General features: G+C 47.8%; 1 protein-coding gene across 3 annotated transcripts in view; it reads right to left on the bottom strand.

The window, feature by feature from the left end:
• Positions 1 to 9,889: 9,889 nt before the first annotated feature.
• The window catches only part of wwc3 (WWC family member 3), a 53,873-nt gene continuing 42,904 nt past the window's right edge, over positions 9,890 to 20,858 (bottom strand). For 2 of the 3 annotated variants that reach the window (XM_029121732.2, XM_029121730.2), the window contains exons 14-23: positions 17,292 to 17,378; positions 16,916 to 17,108; positions 16,648 to 16,806; positions 13,674 to 13,723; positions 13,445 to 13,559; positions 12,956 to 13,126; positions 12,411 to 12,509; positions 11,424 to 11,660; positions 10,925 to 11,052; positions 9,890 to 10,852 (exon numbers count right to left, since the gene is read on the bottom strand). In XM_029121732.2, coding sequence (XP_028977565.1) covers positions 10,786 to 10,852; positions 10,925 to 11,052; positions 11,424 to 11,660; positions 12,411 to 12,509; positions 12,956 to 13,126; positions 13,445 to 13,559; positions 13,674 to 13,723; positions 16,648 to 16,806; positions 16,916 to 17,108; positions 17,292 to 17,378 — 1,306 coding nt within the window. In that variant the 3' untranslated portion in view covers positions 9,890 to 10,785. The remainder of the gene's footprint in view (positions 10,853 to 10,924; positions 11,053 to 11,423; positions 11,661 to 12,410; positions 12,510 to 12,955; positions 13,127 to 13,444; positions 13,560 to 13,673; positions 13,724 to 16,647; positions 16,807 to 16,915; positions 17,109 to 17,291; positions 17,379 to 20,858) is intronic. The other variant, XM_029121731.2, reaches the window with a different exon arrangement.

Genomic DNA, 20,858 nt, shown 5'->3' with positions numbered 1-20,858 from the left:
GCCAGCTCTGACTCGGGGATCCCGAGGCGTTCCCAGGCCAGTGTTGAAATATAATCTCTCCACCTAGTCCTGGGCCTACCCCGAGGTCTCCTCCCAGCTGGACGTGCCTGGAACACCTCCCTATGGAGACGTCCTGGGGGCATCCTTACCAGATGCCTGAACTACCACAACTGGCTCGTTTTGACGCAAAGGAGCAGCGGCTCTACTCAAAGTTCCTCACGGATGGCTGAGCTTCTCACCCTATCCCTAAGGGAGAAGCCAGCCATCCTTCTGAGAAAACCCATTTCAGCCGCTTGTACTCGCGATCTTGTTCTTTCGGTCATGACCCATCCTTCATGACAATAGGTGAGGATAGGAAGGTAAATTGATCAGTATATCAAGAGCTTTGCCTTCCAGCTCAGCTCTCTTTTCGTCACAACAGTGCGGTAAAACGAATGCAATACCGCCCCTGCTGCTCCAATTTTCTGGCCACTCCATTGTCCCCTCACTCGCGAACAAGACCCCGAGATACTTGAACTCTTTACTTGGGGTAACGCCTCATTTCCTACTTGGAGAAGGCACTCCATCGGTTTCCTGCTGAGAACCATGGCCTCAGATTTAGAGGTGCTAATCCTCATCCCAACCATTTCACACTCGGCTGCGAACCGGTCCAGTGAGTGCTGAAGGTCACAGACCGTTGATGCCATCAGGACCACATCATCCGCAAAAAGCAGCGATGAGATCCCCAGGACACCGAACTGCAACCCCTCCCCACCCCGACTACGCCTTGATATCCTGTCCATAAAAGTTACAAACAGGATTGGTAACAAAGCGCAGCCCTGGCGGAGGCCAACCCCCACCTGGAACGAGTCCAACTTACTACAGAGAACCCGAACACAGCTCTCACTTTGAACGTACAGGAATTGGATAGCCCTCAAAAGGGACCTCCTCACCCCATACTCCCGCAGCACCTCCCACAGTATCTGCCGGGGGACCCGGTCATGTGCCTTCTCCAGATCCACAAAACACATGTAGACAGGATGGGCATATTCCCAGGCCCCTACAGGATCCTTGCAAGAGTAAAGAGCTGGTCAGTTGTTCCGTGACCAAGACAGAATCTGCATTGTTACTCTTCAATCTGAGGTTCGACTATCTGCCGAACCCTCCTTTCCAGTACCTTTGAGTAGACTTTCCCAGGGAGGCTGAGAAGTGTGATACCCCTGTAATTGGCACACACCCTCTGGTCCCCCTATTTGAACAGGGGAACCACCATCCCGGTCCGCCACTCCTTAGGCACTTTCCCCAACTTCCACGCAATGTTGAAGAGGCGTGTCATCCAAGACATCCCCTCCACACCCAAAGCTTTCAACATTTCAGGACGGATCTCGTCAATCCCCAGAGCTTTGCCACCGTGGAGTTGTTTGACTACCTCAGTGACTTCTGCCATGGAGATTGACGATGCTTCCCCATCAGCCTCCAGCTCTGCCTCCACTATAGAGGGCGTGTTAGTGGGATTTAGGAGTTCCTCAAAGTGTTCCTTCCATCGCCCAATTACCTCCTCAGTTGAGGTCAACAGTGTCCCATCCTTACTCTACACAGCTTGGATAGTTCCCCGTTTTCCCCTCCTGAGGTGGCGGACGGTTTTCCAGAAACACCTTGGTGCCGACCGAAAGTCCTTCTCCATGGCTTCCCCAAACTCCTCCCACACCCGCTGTTTTGCCTCTTTCACAGCAGAGGTCGCAGCCCTTCGGGTCTGTCGGTACACTGCAACCGTCCCCGGAGTCCTCTGGGATAACATATCCCGGAAGGCCTCCTTCTTCAGTAGGACGGCTTCCCTGACCACCAGTGTCCACCAGGGTTTTCGAGGGTTACCGCCCCTTGATGCACCTAAGACCTTTAGACCACAGCTCCCCGCCGCAGCTTCGGCAATGGAGGTTTTGAACATCGACTACTCAGGTTCAATGCCCCCAACCTGTGAGTTGAAGATCTTTCGGACAGGGTCCTCCTCCAGACGTTCCCAGTTCACCCGCACTACCCGTTTGGGTTTTCCCGGTCTGTCCAGAGTCTTCCCCCACCCCCTGACCCAACTCACCACCAGATGGTGATCGGTTGACAGCTCCGCCCCTCTCTTTAACCGAGTGTCCAAAACATGCGGTCTCAGATCTGATGACACGATCACAAAATCAATCATCAACCTTCGGCCTAGGGTGCTCTTGTACCACGTACACTTATGAGCATCCTTATGTTCGAACATGGTGTTCGTTATAGATAATCCATGACTAGCACAGAACTCAAACAACAAACGACCACTCGAGTTCAGATCAGGGAGGCCGTTCCTCCCTATCACGCCTCTCCAGGTGTCTCCATTATTGCCCACGTGTGCGTTGAAGTCCCCCAGCAGAATTATGGAGTCCCCTACTGGAGCCCCATACAGGACTCCATTCAAGGTCTCCAAGAAGGCCAAATACTCCAAAATGCTGTTCGGGGCATATGCACAAACAACAGTCAGAGATCCCCCCCCACAACCCGTAGGCGTAGGGAGGCAACCCTCTCATCCACTGGAGTAAACTCCAACATAGCGGCACTCCAAACGAGGGCCCTGGGCTTCCTCCGGGCAGGGTAACTCCTCCTCTTCCTCGTTCATACATGGAGTATTTTTGAACCATTCTTAGTCTGGCTCCTCCACTGAGACCACTTTGCCATGGGAAACCCTACCAGGAGCACTAAGGCCCGGACAACACAGCCCTCAGATTCATAGGAACACACAAACCTCTCCACCATGATAAGATGATGGCTCCCGGAGAGGTACTGTCTTGTTATTGGTAAATATGAGAGGTCAGCATTAATTTTATTTAGTAAAAGAGAGAGGTTAGCATGTCTCCTAATTGGTAAAGGTGAGAGGTTAGCATGTAAATTAATTGGTAAAGGTGAGAGGTTAGCATGTAAATTAATTGGTAAAGGTGAGAGGTTATTATTATGTCTCATAATTGGTAAAGATGAGAGGTTAGCATTGGTACAAATTAGTAAAGGTGAGAGGTTAGCATTGGTACTAATTGGTAAAGGTGAGAGGTTAGCATTGGTACTAATTGGTAAAGGTGAAAGGTTAGCCCCCTCCAAGAACTGCCACCTTAACGTGGTGGAGGGGTTTGAGTACCCGAGTGACCCTAGGAGCTATGTTGTCTGGGGCTATATGCCCCTGGTAGGGTCTCCCAAGGCAAACAGGTCTTAGGCGACGGGTCAGACTAAGAGCGGTTCAAAACCCCTTAATGAAGAATAACATTTTGAGTACCGTGACGTCGCCCGGTATGGCGCAGCCGGGGCCCCACCCCGGAGCCAGGCCCGGGGTTGGGGCTCGAATGCGAGCGCCTGGTGGCCGGGCCTTCCCCCATGGGGCCCGGCCGGGCTCAGCCCGAACGGGTGACGTGGGGCCGCCCTCCCGTGGGCTCACCACCCACAGGAGGGACCATAAGGGGCCGGTGCAAAGAGGATCGGGCGGCAGTCGAAGGCAGGGGCCTAGACAACCCGATCTCTGGACACAGAAACTGGCTCTAGGGACGTGGAATGTCACCTCGCTGGCGGGGAAGGAGCCTGAGTTAGTGCGTGAGGTTGAGAGGTTCCGATTAGAGGTAGTCGGGATCACCTCTACGCACGGCTTGGGCTCTGGAACCACACTCCTTGAGAGAGGATGGACTCTTCACCACTCTGGAGTTGCCCATGGTGAGAGGCGGCGGGCTGGTGTGGGTTTGCTCATAGCTCCCCAGCTCTGCCGCCATGTGTTGGAGTTTACCCCGGTGAACGAGAGGGTCGTTTCCCTGCGCCTACGGGTCGGGGATAGGTCTCTCACTGTTGTTTGTGCCTACGGGCCGAACCGCAGTGCAGAGTACCCGACCTTCTTGGAGTCTCTGGGAGGGGTGCTGGAAAGTGCTCCGACTGGGGACTCTATTGTTCTACTGGGGGACTTCAACGCCCACGTGGGCAACGACAGTGACACCTGGAGGGGCGTGATTGGGAGGAACGGCCCCCCTGATCTGAACCCGAGTGGTGTTCAGTTATTGGACTTCTGTGCTAGTCACAGTTTGTCCATAACGAACACCATGTTCAAGCATAAGGGTGTCCATCAGTGCACGTGGCACCAGGACACCCTAGGCCGCAGGTCGATGATCGACTTTGTTGTCGTCTCATCTGACCTGCGGCCGTATGTCTTGGACACTCGGGTGAAGAGAGGGGCGGAGCTGTCAACTGATCACCACCTGGTGGTGAGTTGGATCCGATGGTGGGGGAGGAAGCTGGACAGACTCGGCAGGCCCAAGCGTACTGTAAGGGTCTGCTGGGAACGTCTGGCCGAGTCTCCTGTCAGAGAGATCTTTAACTCCCACCTCCGGCAGAGCTTCGACTGGATCCCGAGGGAGGTTGGAGATATTGAGTCCGAGTGGACCATGTTCTCCACCGCCATTGTCGAAGCGGCCGCTCGGAGCTGTGGCCGTAAGGTCTCCGGTGCCTGTCGAGGCGGCAATCCCCGAACCCGGTGGTGGACACCGGAAGTAAGGGATGCCGTCAAGCTGAAGAAGGAGTCCTATCAGGCCTGGTTGGCTTGTGGGACTCCTGAGGCAGCTGACGGGTACCGACAGGCCAAGCGGGCTGCAGCCCGGGTGGTTGTGGAGGCAAAAACTCGGGCCTGGGAGGAGTTCGGTGAGGCCATGGAGAAGGACTATCGGCTGGCCTCGAAGAGATTCTGGCAAACCATCCGGCGCCTCAGGAGAGGGAAACAGTGCCCTACCAACGCTGTTTACAGTAGAGGTGGGCAGCTGTTGACCTCAACTGAGGATGTCGTCGGGCGGTGGAAGGAGTACTTCGAGGATCTCCTCAATCCCGCTGACATGTCTTCCATTGAGGAAGCAGAGGATGAGGGCTCAGTGGTGGACTCGTCCATCACCCGGGCTGAAGTCACAGAGGTGGTCAAGAAACTCCTCGGTGGCAAGGCACCGGGGGTGGATGAGATCCGCCCTGAGTACCTCAAGTCTCTGGATGTTGTGGGGCTGTCTTGGTTGACACGCCTGTGCAACATCGCGTGGCGGTCGGGGACAGTGCCTCTGGGATGGCAGACCGGGGTGGTGGTCCCTCTTTTTAAGAAGGGGGACCGGAGGGTGTGTTCCAACTATAGGGGGATCACACTTCTCAGCCTCCCCGGGAAAGTCTATGCCAGGGTTCTGGAGAGGAGAATACGGCCGATAGTAGAACCTCGGATTCAGGAGGAACAGTGTGGTTTTCGTCCGGGCCGTGGAACACTGGACCAGCTCTATACCCTCTACGGGGTGTTGGAGGGTTCATGGGAGTTTGCCCAACCAATCCACATGTGTTTTGTGGATTTGGAGAAGGCATTCGACTGTGTCCCTCGCGGCATCTTGTGGAGGGTGCTTGGGGAATATGGGGTCCTGGGTCCTTTGCTAAGGGCTGTCAGGTCCCTATACAACCGAAGCAGGAGCTTGGTCCGCATTGCCGGCAGTAAGTCAGACTTGTTCCCAGTGCATGTTGGACTCCGGCAGGGCTGCCCTTTGTCACCGGTTCTGTTTGTAATTTTTATGGACAGAATTTCTAGGCGCAGCCAGGGGCCGGAGGGTGTCAGGTTTGGGGACCACACGATTTCGTCTCTGCTCTTTGCAGATGATGTTGTCGTGTTGGCCCCTTCTAACCAGGACCTTCAGCATGCACTGGGACGGTTTGCAGCCGAGTGTGAAGCGGTGGGGATGAAAATCAGTACCTCCAAATCCGAGGCCATGGTCCTCAGTCGGAAAAGGGTGGCTTGCCCACTTCAGGTTGGTGGAGAGTGCCTGCCTCAAGTGGAGGAGTTTAAGTATCTAGGGGTCTTGTTCACGAGTGAGGGAAGGATGGAACGGGAGATTGACAGACGGATCGGTGCAGCTTCTGCAGTAATGCAGTCGATGTATCGGTCTGTCGTGGTGAAGAAAGAGCTGAGCCGCAAGGCGAAGCTCTCGATTTACCAGTCAATCTACGTTCCTACTCTCACCTATGGTCATGAGCTTTGGGTCATGACCGAAAGGACAAGATCCCGGATACAGGCGGCCGAAATGAGTTTTCTCCGCAGGGTGGCTGGGCGATCCCTTAGAGATAGGGTGAGAAGCTCGGTCACCCGGGAGGAGCTCAGAGTAGAGCCGTTGCTCCTCCACATCGAGAGGGGTCAGCTGAGGTGGCTTGGGCATCTTTTTCGGATGCCTCCGGAACGCCTTCCTGGGAAGGTGTTCCGGTCCCATCCCACCGGGAGGAGACCCCGGGGAAGACCTAGGACACGCTGGAGGGACTATGTCTCCCGGCTGGCCTGGGAACGCCTCGGTGTCCCCCCGGAAGAGCTAGAGGAAGTGTCTGGGGAGAGGGAAGTCTGGGCATCCCTGCTTAGACTGCTGCCCCCGCGACCCGGCCCCGGATAAGCGGTAGAAGATGGATGGATGAAAGGTTAGCATGTCTACTAATTGGTAAAGGTAAAAAGGTAAAAATGTCATATCAAGTTAAAGTTGCATTTTTATAAGTACTGGAGCCACAAGATATTATCAGCCAAATAAATGCTTATTTGCATACTTACATACTTGACATTGCTGGAGAGAAATGGTTAAATGGAGGTTTGCATGGTTTTCTCAGGTATTTAATATCAATAAACAACAGCAAGTTTTGACAACAGTGGTTGGATCAATGTGTAGAAAGGATTAGGTTAAGTTAAAAAATATATATTATTAAGGGTAATCAATTTAGATTCTTATGAAACTTAGATGCATGTGAATGTGGATGCATGTGAATATCCAGAACCTGTCAAAAGATTCAGAATCAAATCAAAATACATATATACTTCAGCTTCTTCAAAGTTGCCATCCTTTCCCTTGATTAAAGCCTTGCACACTCTTGGCATTCTCTCTTCCAGCTTCTGGTGTGGAAGACACCCTCGGATTTTCGTCAGCAACCCGTGACCATGGAGAGCATTTAGAGCAAGTGCATTGGAAGGGAGGCTGGATTGAATTCACCCTAACCTTAGGAAACACTGCCTGACCACACTAAGGCGGGTTTCATGGTCCTAGAGCCAGCCCCTATGAGAGCTAAATGTAGCCGGGACTGAAACTTAGTAGCTAGTTTAGATTTTTATTGAGCCAGGGTACAATGACAACCATTCCCTGCCTTACTTAGTTGGCACCGCCGTCTTAATAATGTTGATAATGTTTGCTAAAGGCATTGTTAAGACATCGCTCTGGATAGATGTCCTGGTTTGGTGAGAGCCTGGTTCCAGTGTTGCACTGGGTCCAAACACACCATCCAGTAGTGGCCAGTGGACAGATGAAGAAATTCCACACCAAGAGTTTTAATTGAATCCTTAGAATGTCAAACGTCGTTACTCTGGAGTCTCTTACTCAGCAGGAATGTGTTTTAAATGGTTCCAGCTGCTTGCCTGCAGGGTTTGGTGTTCTCCCTGTGTGTGCACATGTTTCCACGGTGTGTAGGAGTGAGAATGTTGTCCTGGAGCAAGGGAGGAAAACAAAACTGAAGAAAGCTAAGTAAATTAATCAGAAGGTAGTTTTTCTAGCTGTTCAAGGTAAGAAATAAAAGGCTGCCATTTTTGGTAAAGTTGACAGTTTTTTTTCAAGCTGTAAGAAAAACACATTACTGATCCACTGAGAAACGGATGGGGGTGGACTGACTTCCAGTTTAAACGTATTCTACGCCTGGCCAGTAAGGACGTGAATGCAACTACCTCCACCTGTCTGTGGCTCAAGGAGGACAAATCAGCAGGGATGTCAAACACCCCTAACAGGGGGCACGACTGAAGGGCTGCACCTCAGACAGGGCTGCACCTCAGACAGGGCTGCACCTCAGACAGGGCTGCACCTCAGACAGGGCTGCACCTCAGACAGGGCTACACCTCAGACAGGGCTGCACCTCAGACAGTGCCTTAAATATTCAAGACAGGGCATTGGGCAAACATGTGAGTGAGGTCACAAGGCGAGGCATGGCATGGCATCACGCTCACCCTTTACGTCAGGGTATATACAAGCCAATCTGGCCTTGGAGAAGTGCACTCTGTGTACAAGTTTAAATTGGATAAGACCCAGTCGAGCACAAGGTGTTGTGGAGCTTATCCTGTCCATTGCCTCATTCCACCACTCTTACGTAAATTCAAGCCCCATCTCCCGCTCCCAAGCCGACTTGATTTTGTCAGAGGAGTGCACATCAAGAGACATAATGGGCGAGTAGATTTGAGAGATGAATCCTCTCTGTTGGGGTAGTAGAGATAACACAGCACCCCAGGGTCTACTTGGGGTCAGGGCCAGAAACCCAGGGAACTAGGAGGAAGCAAAGTGCCGTACCTGAAGGTAGCGGAAAAAGTATGATGGAGGCAATGAACACTTAGAGGCAAGATCAGGAAAACTAAAAAAACCTGTCACCATACAGATAGCAACACACTTTCTTGACCGAAGGGAGAAGGCAGTATCCACTCTGGATGGGGGAAATGCATGATTTCTATCAATAGGGGCCAAGGTAAATGCAGAAGAGAATTTAAAATGCTGTCAAAACTGGTACCAGATCCTAAGGGACAACGTCATGCTAGATTGTTATTGGTTCTGGCAAAAACTTGAGATAAACAGAACAGATTCAAGAATTTTATCTCAATCATGCTGTTTGAGGACTCTGAGCCGGCCAATCAGAAATACCCTCACTTAAAAATGTTCATGACCAGGATGTCCCATACTATTCTGTTATTACGCTACGTCCAGAATGTTGTGACATTCGTGCTGAACGGATGCATCTGTGTGTCAGTATAAAGGTCTCCTGGTACCGTTCATCGCTCTTCATATACACATCTTTGACTTAATCTTAATAAAGGACTTTCCCTTTATCCTTGTTTTCTATCACAGCTTAAGAGCCAGGTTGTGACACCATTCGGTTATTACTATTCTAATACTGAGTCGATTTTTTACCTATTTCATTACACATCTGGAAGGAAAACTATTTAACTAATAGTTTGAGTAATTATAGGTTATCACATTAGTGTGTGCTGACATTGAGGGGTTTTCTGACTTGAATTCTTTCGGTACTTTCTGGAAGTCAAGTCCATTTACTCAGTGTGACTTGAAAACTGACAGCCCTCCAAGTAAGCTGGTATTTCACACAGTAAATTAATGCATTATTACTGGGTTTTGTGGTTGTTCCACTTCACTGTAAATGGTTTTGAATGAGAGGATCTGCTGAATAACTAAAATGTAATGTAATGGTAATGGGGGTGGTCTGAGATTCTCAGAATTACAGCTCTGGTGAACAAGGTCAATGCATTGTGAACAATACCGGCCTCTAGTGGCCAAAGGCTGTTGTAACATACAAAACTCCACGGAGAGCTTCTACCATTTAGATTTACTATAGATCATCTAGCCATGCTTTCTCTATGGATCATAATAGGAATTATACCATATAAGGAAGCACGGTCTATAATTCCCTATGAATCATAAAAGCATAAACCACACTTCACAGGGAGTCTGTGTATCATAGTCCAAGGGCCAGCTTCATATTGAAACACTGTTTAACAGATCTTTAAAGGTGAACTCTGGTCACATGATCACCTAATTCACATTGCCAAACTCCTCGACTGTTCTCAAGTGATCTCACCTTTTGGCAGCCAGATCTAAATGAGGTTCAGGTGTGCAGCAGGTTGTTTGGGGAAGGGGATCCACTGCTCTGTTTAAATAGAATTAGTTGTCACTTGTATTTTGCCTTCCAAATCACTTACTGTTGTGCAAGGAGGGACTTCTAAAGTGAAAGGTGGTTTCAGGTGGAAGGACGTGTCAGATGAATGATAAAATCCTTAACAGCAGAACGTAGTATGAACAACACCAATAAATAAAGATAAATAAGGCTCATCATCAATGAGGGCAACTGGTTTAATGTTTTATCATCAAAATAATTCTACCACCGCAGAAGATCTGATCTCAGATACCCTGATCTGAATACAGTGTTCATAGATTCAACTACATTGAAAAGCACAGGAAATATTTAATATTAATAATTTTAATAATATAACAAAAAGACAATGACATCTGTAATAAAAGTGGATTAAAAAAGTGACATTTGTATGTAAATAACTTTGTAAGAATAAGAAAAAAGTAACAGCAACCAACAGGTTCCTTCTATTGGACCACAATACTGAAGTGCTATTTGTTCTAAGCTTTTAGAAAACACGCTTAAAAAGCAGGGAGCAGTTTTTCATTTCCTTCAAGGAAAGGTACTGTACAATGCAGAACCAAGTAGAGTTCAGCCAAGTCAACATCTTAACTCTCTAGGTGATAAGTTAAGAGTTGTCATAACTCACAATGTTCCCATCTTCCAGCCTGTATCACAAAACATCTTACAGAAAGAAAAACATATTCTGTTCTCTTATAAAATAATAAAATATTTTTCCCCAAAAAGGAAAGAATTCTTCCATGGTGTTGTCAACAGGTGTGTGTATTGGTTTTTGAGTCTGTATTCATGCATAAGTATAGCCACATAAAACACAGTGAAAATCTTACAACTTTTGCACCATCGTTATTTTCATTTCAACTGTTCTTTTTGAGTTCTTTGTTTTCTGTTTAATTAGTTGTAATAACTTCATAGGTTCCAATACAACAACATGACAATTATACATCCCAAACCGCACACCCTTCACTACCACCCATAGGGCTCTGGTTAAAAGTAGTGCACTATAAAGAAAACAGGGTGCCATTCAGAACGCACTCCAACACTTCATATGCGATGACACGGTGGAAGCTCTCAGCTCACTCAGACGTCATCAGCTGGTAAAGGAGGGATGTTGAACCTTGGTCTGGTGAAGAACGACATCTTCTCTCTGCAGACAGACAGCAGTCAGTTGAAGTGATGACAAAGGCGACTGCACCATGTCAGGAAGCAGCTGACTCACCTGAAGGTTTGGACAGGAAGAGGTTCTTTGAGGCTCTGACCTCTCATCTGGAGAACCTCTTTAGAAGCTTTTCTCAGCCTCCTTTCCGCTGCTTCTTCCTGACACTGCTCTGACCGGCTCTGGCTGGCCTACACATCAACACGACAAGAAATCGACATGTCAACACGTCATAAAGAGACCATAGAAATAATAAACATAATAATCAAAGGTACCAAAAGACAGCAGAGCTGGTGGCCGTGGAACCATTTTAGGTATTTTATGAAAAGGTATGTTTTCAGATGTTTAAAGAAGATAGATAGGGACTCTGCTATCCTGGCCTCTGAGGGAAGGGGTCAAGTGTTGGTTTCTTTAAGAGAGACTTCTCAGAGATTTCAGAAATAAGATGGGAAGTCATTCAGTCAGCTGTCTACTGGTCTCTCAGAGCTCTACCTATCTTTGTCTGTCTGTCTGTCTACCTGTCTGTCTACCTACTTGTCTACCTGCCTGTCTGTCTACCTACCTGTCTTTGCGCCTCTCTGAGCAGGCAGCGGAAGCGTTGGTCTCGGAGAGCCCAATGTGGCAGCTCAGTGGGACAGCTGTTGTGTTCCTGGTCCTCCAGTCTCATCTTCAGCTCTCTCAGGGTAGCCAGCTCCTCTGTCAGCTGCCTCTGGCGCACCCTGCAGGCCTGGAGGTCCAGCTCCAGGTCCAGAGAGGTCCGGGTTGGCTGCTCCACCAAGGACGACTGGTACGACTGCTGCTGACAGGGACATATGGAGGGAACACACACAGACACCGACACACCAACACCGACACACACACCGACACACCAACACCGACACACCAACACCGACACACACACCGACACACACACACACACACACACACACACCCCAACACCGACACACCAACACCCCAACACCGACACACACACCGACACGACACACACACACACACACACCCCAACACCGACACACCAACACCGACACACACACCGACACGACACACACACACACACCCCAACACCGAAACACAGACACACACACCCCAACACCGAAACACAGACACACACACACACACCCCAACACCGACACACACACCGACACACACACACCCCAACACCGAAACACAGACACACACACCAACACCGAAACACAGACACACACACCCCAACACCGAAACACAGACACACACACACACACCCCAACACACACACCGACACACACACACCCCAACACCGAAACACAGACACACACACCAACACCGACACACACACCGACACACACATACCGGTCACACACATACCGGTCACACACACACACACACCGAAACACAGACACGAAACACATCAACACACACCGGTTACACACACACACACACACACCCCGACACACACACACACACCACACACACACACACCCCGACACACACACACACACACCACACACACATTAGTTCTGCATGATGATCATGATGATCAGTTGTTCTTCAGTATGTTATTCAGCTGTACCTGTTTATAACGTAACGTTCTTCTTTCCAACGTGTTTCTGACGAAGGGAGAGTTGGGTTTCTTTGGGAGAGTTGAACTGTCGCTGTCACTGCGATATAACTATCAGAGATTAACACAGAGTTAAACACAGTTACAAACCACTGACTGACAGACCAGCAACACTGACATACTGACTGACAGACCAGCAACACTGACATACTGACAGACAGACTAGCAACACTGACATACTGACTGACAGACCAGCAACACTGACATACTGACAGACAGACTAGCAACACTGACATACTGACTGACAGACCAGCAACACTGACATACTGACTGACAGACCAGCAACACTGACATACTGACTGACAGACCAGCAACACTGACATACTGACAGACAGACTAGCAACACTGACATACTGACTGACAGACCAGCAACACTGACATACTGACAGACAGACTAGCAACACTGACATACTGACTGACAGACCAGCAACACTGACATACTGACTGACATACTAGGTATACTGTCTGTCTGTGTCTGCGTGTGTGTCTGTACCCACCCTGCAGACGTACTGACTGCGTGCACCAGGGGAGAAGGTCTGTGAGCGGACTATAGTCGAGCTCCGTATGAAGGAAGAGGTGTGGCCATAACGAGACCCCACCCCTCTATCCTTAGACCGCACCCTCACCGGCTCAGGAAACACCCCCTCGGTCATCGTCGCCTTTTCCACCTATCCAATCACAGCACAGTACAGTTAACCTAAAAGTGACAACTAAAAACGCAAAACTTAGAATTAGGAAATCAAAGCTCTTAGTACTTTCAAGTGGGACCAGAAAAGTAGCTCCCACAGGGAACAATTGTTTTGAACAGTCACACTGTTCAAACTCCTGAATTCTCCAACCAAACCATCACTGATGTCAAGATTATTCATCATCTGAAGCCTTCCATAGTCTAAACTTTCACACACTTTAATCTCTGAACTGTAACAGTAGTGATTCCTGGGTATTCATAGACATCAGTTAACATACCACTGCATGCTGACTGTTACCTTGATCGTGATTGGTTGAAGGCAGAGGCCCTCTCCCCTAGGCCCTTCTGGATAGGTGGAGACCAGTGCTGTGGTGTTACTGCAGCCGCTGTCTACAGACTCAGCCTGCCAGCTCCTGAAAAACACACTTATTTAATGTGGAATAAGAAGAGACAGGTGTCTTGTGTATTACAACACGTGTGTGATGAGTGTAGGGGGTGTGTGTGTGTGTGTGTGTGTGTGTGGTTACCTTTCAGATGCGTCTTCCCCGTGCTCCAGGTCCCGTAACTCCAGGTGGGCCTGTAAGATAACATAAAATATTATAACAAAGCTACGCAACATAGCAATAATTTTTTATTATAACACAACGCTATGTAACAAAGCAATATAAAATTATGTTACGGTACGTAAAATAGCAATTTAAAATCATATAACATAACGCTGTGCTAGACCGCAATAAAAAATAATAACGATATGTAACATAGCAATATAAAATAAAATAACGCTACACTTACCTAAAGGATTATTAGGAACACCATACTAATACTGTGTTTGAACCCCTTTCGCCTTCAGAACTGCCTTAATTCTATGTGGCATTGATTCAACAAGGTGCTGAAAGCATTCTTTAGAAATGTTGGCCCATATTGATAGGATAGCATCTTGCAGTTGATGGAGATTTGTGGGATGCACATCCAGGGCACGAAGCTCCCGTTCCACCACATCCCAAAGATGCTCTATTGGGTTGAGATCTGGTGACTGTGGGGGCCATTTCAGTACAGTGAACTCATTGTCATGTTCAAGAAACCAATTTGAAATGATTCGAGCTTTGTGACATGGTGCATTATCCTGCTGGAAGTAGCCATCAGAGGATGGGTACATGGTGGTCATAAAGGGATGGACATGGTCAGAAACAATGCTAAGGTAGGCCGTGGCATTTAAATGATGCCCAATTGGCACTAAGGGGCCTAAAGTGTGCCAAGAAAACATCCCTCACACCATTACACCACCACCACCAGCCTGCACAGTGGTAACAAGGCATGATGAATCCATGTTCTCATTCTGTTTACGCCAAATTCTGACTCTACCATCTGAATGTCTCAACAGAAATCAAGACTCATCAGACCAGGCAACATTCTTCCAGTCTTCAACTGTCCAATTTTGGTGAGCTCGTGCAAATTGTAGCCTCTTTTTCCTATTTTTAGTGGAGATGAGTGGTACCTGGTAGGGTCTTCTGCTGTTGTAGCCCATCCGCCTCAAGGTTGTGCGTGTTGTGGCTTCACAAATGCTTTGCTGCATACCTCGGTTGTAACAAGTGGTTATTTCAGTCAAAGTTGCTCTTCTATCAGCTTGAATCAGTCGGCCCATTCTCCTCTGACCTCTAGCATCAACAAGGCATTGTTGCCCACAGGACTGCCGCATACTGGATGTTTTTCCCTTTTCACACCATTCTTTGTAAACCCTAGAAATGGTTGTGCGTGAAAATCCTAGTAACTGAGCAGACTGTGAAATACTCAGACCGGCCCGTCTGGCACCAACAATCATGCCACACTCAAAATTGCTTAAATCACCTTTCTTTCCCATTTTTCTGACATTCAGTTTGGAGTTCAGGAGATTGTCTTGACCAGGACCACACCCCTAAATGCATTGAAGCAACTGCCATGTGATTGGTTGATTAGATAATTGCATTAATGAGAAATTGAACAGGTGTTCCTAATAATCCTTTAGGTGAGTGTATGTAACACAGCACTATAAAATGATAAAACACAATGTAACAAAGTGGGGAGAACAAGTATTTGATAACCTGCAAAATCGGCAGTGTTTCCTATTTACAAAGCATGTAGGAGTCTGTCATTTTTTATCATAAGTACTCTTCAACTGTGAATGTCAAAACAAAAATCCAGAAAATCACATTGTATGATTTTTTGCTTTTTATTGCATGACATAAGTATTTGATACATCAGAAAAGCAGAACTTAATATTTGGTACAGAAAACTTTGTTTGCAATTACAGAGATCATACGTGTCCTGTAGTTCTTGACCAGGTTTGCACACACTGCAGCAAGGATTTTGGCCCACTCCTCATACAGACCTTCTCCAGATCTTTCAGGTTTCGGGGCTGTCGCTGGGCAACACAGACTTTCAGCTCCCTCCAAAGATTTTGTATTGGTTTCAGGTCTGGAGACTGGCTAGGCCACTCCAGGACCTTGAGATGCTTCTTATGGAGCCACTCCTTAGTTGCCCTGGCTGTATGTTTCGGGTCGTTGTCATGCTGGAAGACCCAGCCACTCATCTTCAATGCTCTTACTGAGGGAAGGAGGTTGTTGGCCAAGATCTCGCAATACATGGCCCCATCCATCCTCCCCTCAATACGGTGCAGTCGTCCTGTCCCCTTTCCAGAAAAAAAATGTTTCCACCTCCATGCTTCACGGTTGGGATGGTGTTCTTGGGGTTGTACTAGTCCTTCTTCTTCCTCCAAACACGGCAAGTTGAGTTTAAACCAAATAGCTCTATTTTTGTCTCATCAGACCACATGACCTTCTCCCATGACCGTCATTTTGAACTTCTTCCATTTTCTAATAATTGCTCCAACAGTTGTTGCCTTCTCACCAGGCTGCTTGGCTATTGTCCTGTAGCCCATCCCAGCCTTGTGCAAGTCTACAATTTGATCCCTGATGTCCTTACAAAGCTGTCTGGTCTTGGCCATTGTGGAGAGGTTGGAGTCTGTTTGATTGAGTGTGTGGACAGGTGTCTTTTATACAGGTAACAAGTTCAAACAGGTGCAGTTAATACAGGTAATGAGTGGAGAACAGGAGGGCTTCTTAAAGAAAAACTAACAGGTCTGTGAGAGCCGGAATACTTACTGGTTGGTAGGTAATCAATACTTATGTCATGCAATAAAATGCAAATTCATTATCATACATTTTTGTTTCTGGATTTTTGTTTTAAATTCTGTCTCTCACAGTTGAAGAGTATCTATGACAAAAATGACAGCCCTGTACATGCTTTAAGTAGGAAAACCTGCAAAATCAGCAGTGTATCAAATACTTGTTCTCCCCACTGTAGCAATATATAATAATAACACATGTAACAGCAATTTAAAATAATACAATGCTATGTAACATAGCACTATAAAATAATATAACATAACGCTGGATAGATAAAAGCATCTGCTAAATGACAAAAATAATATATATATATGTCTATGACATCAGACATTGGACCCACCGTGGTCCTCGAGGCCTGCTCCTCTCTCTGGCCCCCAGGGCCCCTAGACTGTCTGGCCCCCAGACCTCCTCCAGACACATGAACTCTGTGGACCCTCAGCCAGCAGAACGACATCTCTGGGACACTGTCGCACTCGGACAGACACATCTGGGCGGTTCCCTGGTGCAACAGACAAGCGTTCATGTGTATGAAGACAGCACAATTAAATTTTACAGTTCTGATACAAACATGAGTGGACAGAGAAACAGAGGAACAGAATGACACCCACCAGTATCTCCTCCTCTCCTTCTGGCCCCAGGCTGCAGACCGACAGCTGCAGAGAACTGAGGGCCCGGGCGTCCGCTGGAACAGGTAAGCGGAAGGCCTCGTTGAAGCTAAGCTGGGGCTCAGGGTTCAGGGCCTTACAGCAGTAGAAGGAAGCCCTCCCAGCCTCCACGGGAACCAGTTGAACCCTCACATACCTGGACAGAGACAGTAAGTTACATGATTAGGAAAATGTAAGAAAACCACCAACGTACACCTCTAATAACTGTATATTGTGTTTCCTGAAAGAGAGAGAACAGGAAGAACTCCCAACTATACCTTCACATCCCTGAAAGAGTATAATGGACCGCAAAAAAGTCTAAAAATGAATCTAATCTTACACTTTATATCCATCCTTCACGTGGGTCTTGTTCAGGTTCTTCAGCTGTAGCAGATGTAGGAGGAGGGACTGGGAGATGTCATCATATCTGGACAATCCGGAAAGAGACAGCAAGACAGACATTCAGAAAGAGAACCAACCAATCATTTAAAACTAGAAAAGCAACCAGGCAAGCCTAGTTCAGCCGGCCCGCAATTAAAATGAATAAATACTGCTGCCCTCACCGGATTCAAAGCTGGGTCTCCCACGTGGCAATGTCTTTAACCAGGACGCCACGGTCCAACACGTTTCATTAGTCACTAGACACCACTGAGCATTGTGTTAAACTGACTAATGTTTCTTATTAAGTTTACCCCCACCACAATAGTGTCTATGAACTGTATGGCTTTTGCCACTGGCCATTTTAACAGCTTATTAGCCAGTAACAAGCTTTACCAGTATCTACTAACTTACTGGAATAGTCATAAGAATTGAGCAATTTCTAGCGACACTGAACTTTACACTGCCAAAGCTATTTCATTTCATAAAACATCATTTTTTCTTTCATTCGTGAATTACACGGATACAATAACTATCAATAAAGGTGACGATAACTTTTCATCAAGTGAAATGACGGGAGAACCGTGGAATCTACCAGAAATAGTCGCAATACTGTATAACCGTGAACATTTTCAGTTGTGGGTTACCCTGAATGTAGTAGCCAGCTAAGGTCCTGTCTATCCTGACCCAAAAAACACACCCGGGTGCGTACTTTGAAAATCCACAAGAAATAGTCGCAATATAACCATAAACAGATTAATTGCGGCCCACAAATGAAATTAATAAATATTGTTGATGTCACTAGATTCAAACCACTACACCAGATGTCTCATTAGTCGCTAGACTCCATTGAGGATTGTGTTAAACTGACTAACGTTTCTTCACCCATCCATCCATCTTCTTCCGCTTATCCGGGGCCGGGTCGCGGGGGCAGCAGTCTAAGCAGGGATGCCCAGACTTCCCTCTCCCCAGACACTTCCTCTAGCTCTTCCGGGGGGACACCGAGGCGTTCCCAGGCCAGCCGGGAGACATAGTCCCTCCAGCGTGTCCTAGGTCTTCCCCGGGGTCTCCTCCCGGTGGGACGGGACCGGAACACCTTCCCAGGAAGGCGTTCCGGAGGCATCCGAAAAAGATGTCCAAGCCACCTCAGCTGACCCCTCTCGATGTGGAGGAGCAGTGGCTCTACTCTGAGCTCCTCCCGGGTGACCGAGCTTCTCACCCTATCTCTAAGGGATCGCCCAGCCACCCTGCGGAGAAAACTCATTTCGGCCGCCTGTATCCGGGATCTTGTCCTTTCGGTCATGACCCAAAGCTCATGACCATAGGTGAGAGTAGGAACGTAGATTGACTGGTAAATCGAGAGCTTCGGCTTGCGGCTCAGCTCTTTCTTCACCACGACAGACCGATACATCGACTGCATTACTGCAGAAGCTGCACCGATCCGTCTGTCAATCTCCCGTTCCATCCTTCCCTCACTCGTGAACAAGACCCCTAGATACTTAAACTCCTCCACTTGAGGCAGGCACTCTCCACCAACCTGAAGTGGGCAAGCCACCCTTTTCCGACTGAGGACCATGGCCTCGGATTTGGAGGTACTGATTTTCATCCCCACCGCTTCACACTCGGCTGCAAACCGTCCCAGTGCATGCTGAAGGTCCTGGTTAGAAGGGGCCAACACGACAACATCATCTGCAAAGAGCAGAGACGAAATCGTGTGGTCCCAAACCTGACACCCTCCGGCCCCTGGCTGCGCCTAGAAATTCTGTCCATAAAAATTACAAACAGAACCGGTGACAAAGGGCAGCCCTGCCGGAGTCCAACATGCACTGGGAACAAGTCTGACTTACTGCCGGCAATGCGGACCAAGCTCCTGCTTCGGTTGTATAGGGACCTGACAGCCCTTAGCAAAGGACCCAGGACCCCATATTCCCCAAGCACCCTCCACAAGATGTCGTGAGGGACACAGTCGAATGCCTTCTCCAAATCCACAAAACACATGTGGATTGGTTGGGCAAACTCCCATGAACCCTCCAACACCCCGTAGAGGGTATAGAGCTGGTCCAGTGTTCCACGGCCCGGACGAAAACCACACTGTTCCTCCTGAATCCGAGGTTCTACTATCGGCCGTATTCTCCTCTCCAGAACCCTGGCATAGACTTTCCCGGGCAGGCTGAGAAGTGTGATCCCCCTATAGTTGGAACACACCCTCCGGTCCCCCTTCTTAAAAAGAGGGACCACCACCCCGGTCTGCCATCCCAGAGGCACTGTCCCCGACCGCCACGCGATGTTGCACAGGCGTGTCAACCAAGACAGCCCCACAACATCCAGAGACTTGAGGTACTCAGGGCGGATCCACCACAAATAGCGTCTATTATGGTAACTGTATGGCTTTTGTCACTGGCCGTTTTAACAGCTTATTAGCCAGTAATATGCTTACTAGTATCAACTTCCTAGGAATTAGGGCTGCACAATCTATAGTTTCAGCATTGACATTGTGATGTACGCATTCGCAATAGTCACATCACAGAACGTGTGATTTAGTAAGGTCAACATATCAGTCTACAATATATATATTTTTCAAATGGAAAACTAGCATTATGTCTGTCTGATATAACGTAATTTACTCCAATGTATGGGTTATTGGATACACAGTTAATTATAATAATAATAATTATTATTTTAAAACACAGAGTTCGTTGCTGCACGTGGTTGACATGCAGGTTCGGCTTGCGCGTGATGAAATGATGAGCGAGGAACAGGCAAAAAAGGCAGAAATTTAGTATTTGGTTGAAAAAATAAATACATCGTCAATTATATGGAAATATTTTGGCTACAGACAGGATGATGTTGACCAAAAACTGGAATGCCTTGCAAAAACACGAGGCAACACACAAATTTGTTTGATAATTTGAGGCGGCACCACGAATCCTCGTATGACGACTGCAAAGCATCTCAATGCCGTCCAAAGCAAAAACGCCATACAAGAAAGGTTCCAAACGGCAAAGAGAAATCAAAGATTCAATAACATTTCACGTCGCCAAAAGACATAGTACCAATTAACATGGTTACCAAAGAGGGTTTTAAAAACATGATCCGTTTGCTTGACAAGCGGTATGTAATGCCATCATGCAACTATTTTCCTCAAGTTGCCATCCCAGAGTTGTACAGGAAATTGCAGACCAGATTGCAGAGCTTCCGCAACAGACTGCATCTTGCAGTTGGTAAGTTATGCCCAATAGCGCATTCTATTTTACTACTGTTGCTATTGCTATACTATTACTGTTACATGTTATTACCTAGCAACCTGTTCTGAAATATGAAAATTTTCCTAAGTTTCATGCATTTTAATTGTAGAGGATGGGGCCGGGGACGAATGAAGGATACAGACTGTCAGGTTGATAGCCAAAGCGCTTTCTGAAGAGATCCTCTGTTTTTTCATATCGCAATATATATCGCAGAAAAACAATATATCGCAATGTCAGTTATTTCCAATATCATGCAACCATACTAGTAGGAATTGCTAGCAAGA

The sequence above is a fragment of the Esox lucius genome, chromosome 8 (assembly GCF_011004845.1).
Source record: "Esox lucius isolate fEsoLuc1 chromosome 8, fEsoLuc1.pri, whole genome shotgun sequence".
In the NCBI taxonomy this organism is placed as follows: Eukaryota; Metazoa; Chordata; class Actinopteri; order Esociformes; family Esocidae; genus Esox; species Esox lucius.
This window is presented reverse-complemented; position numbering and strand designations above follow the sequence as displayed.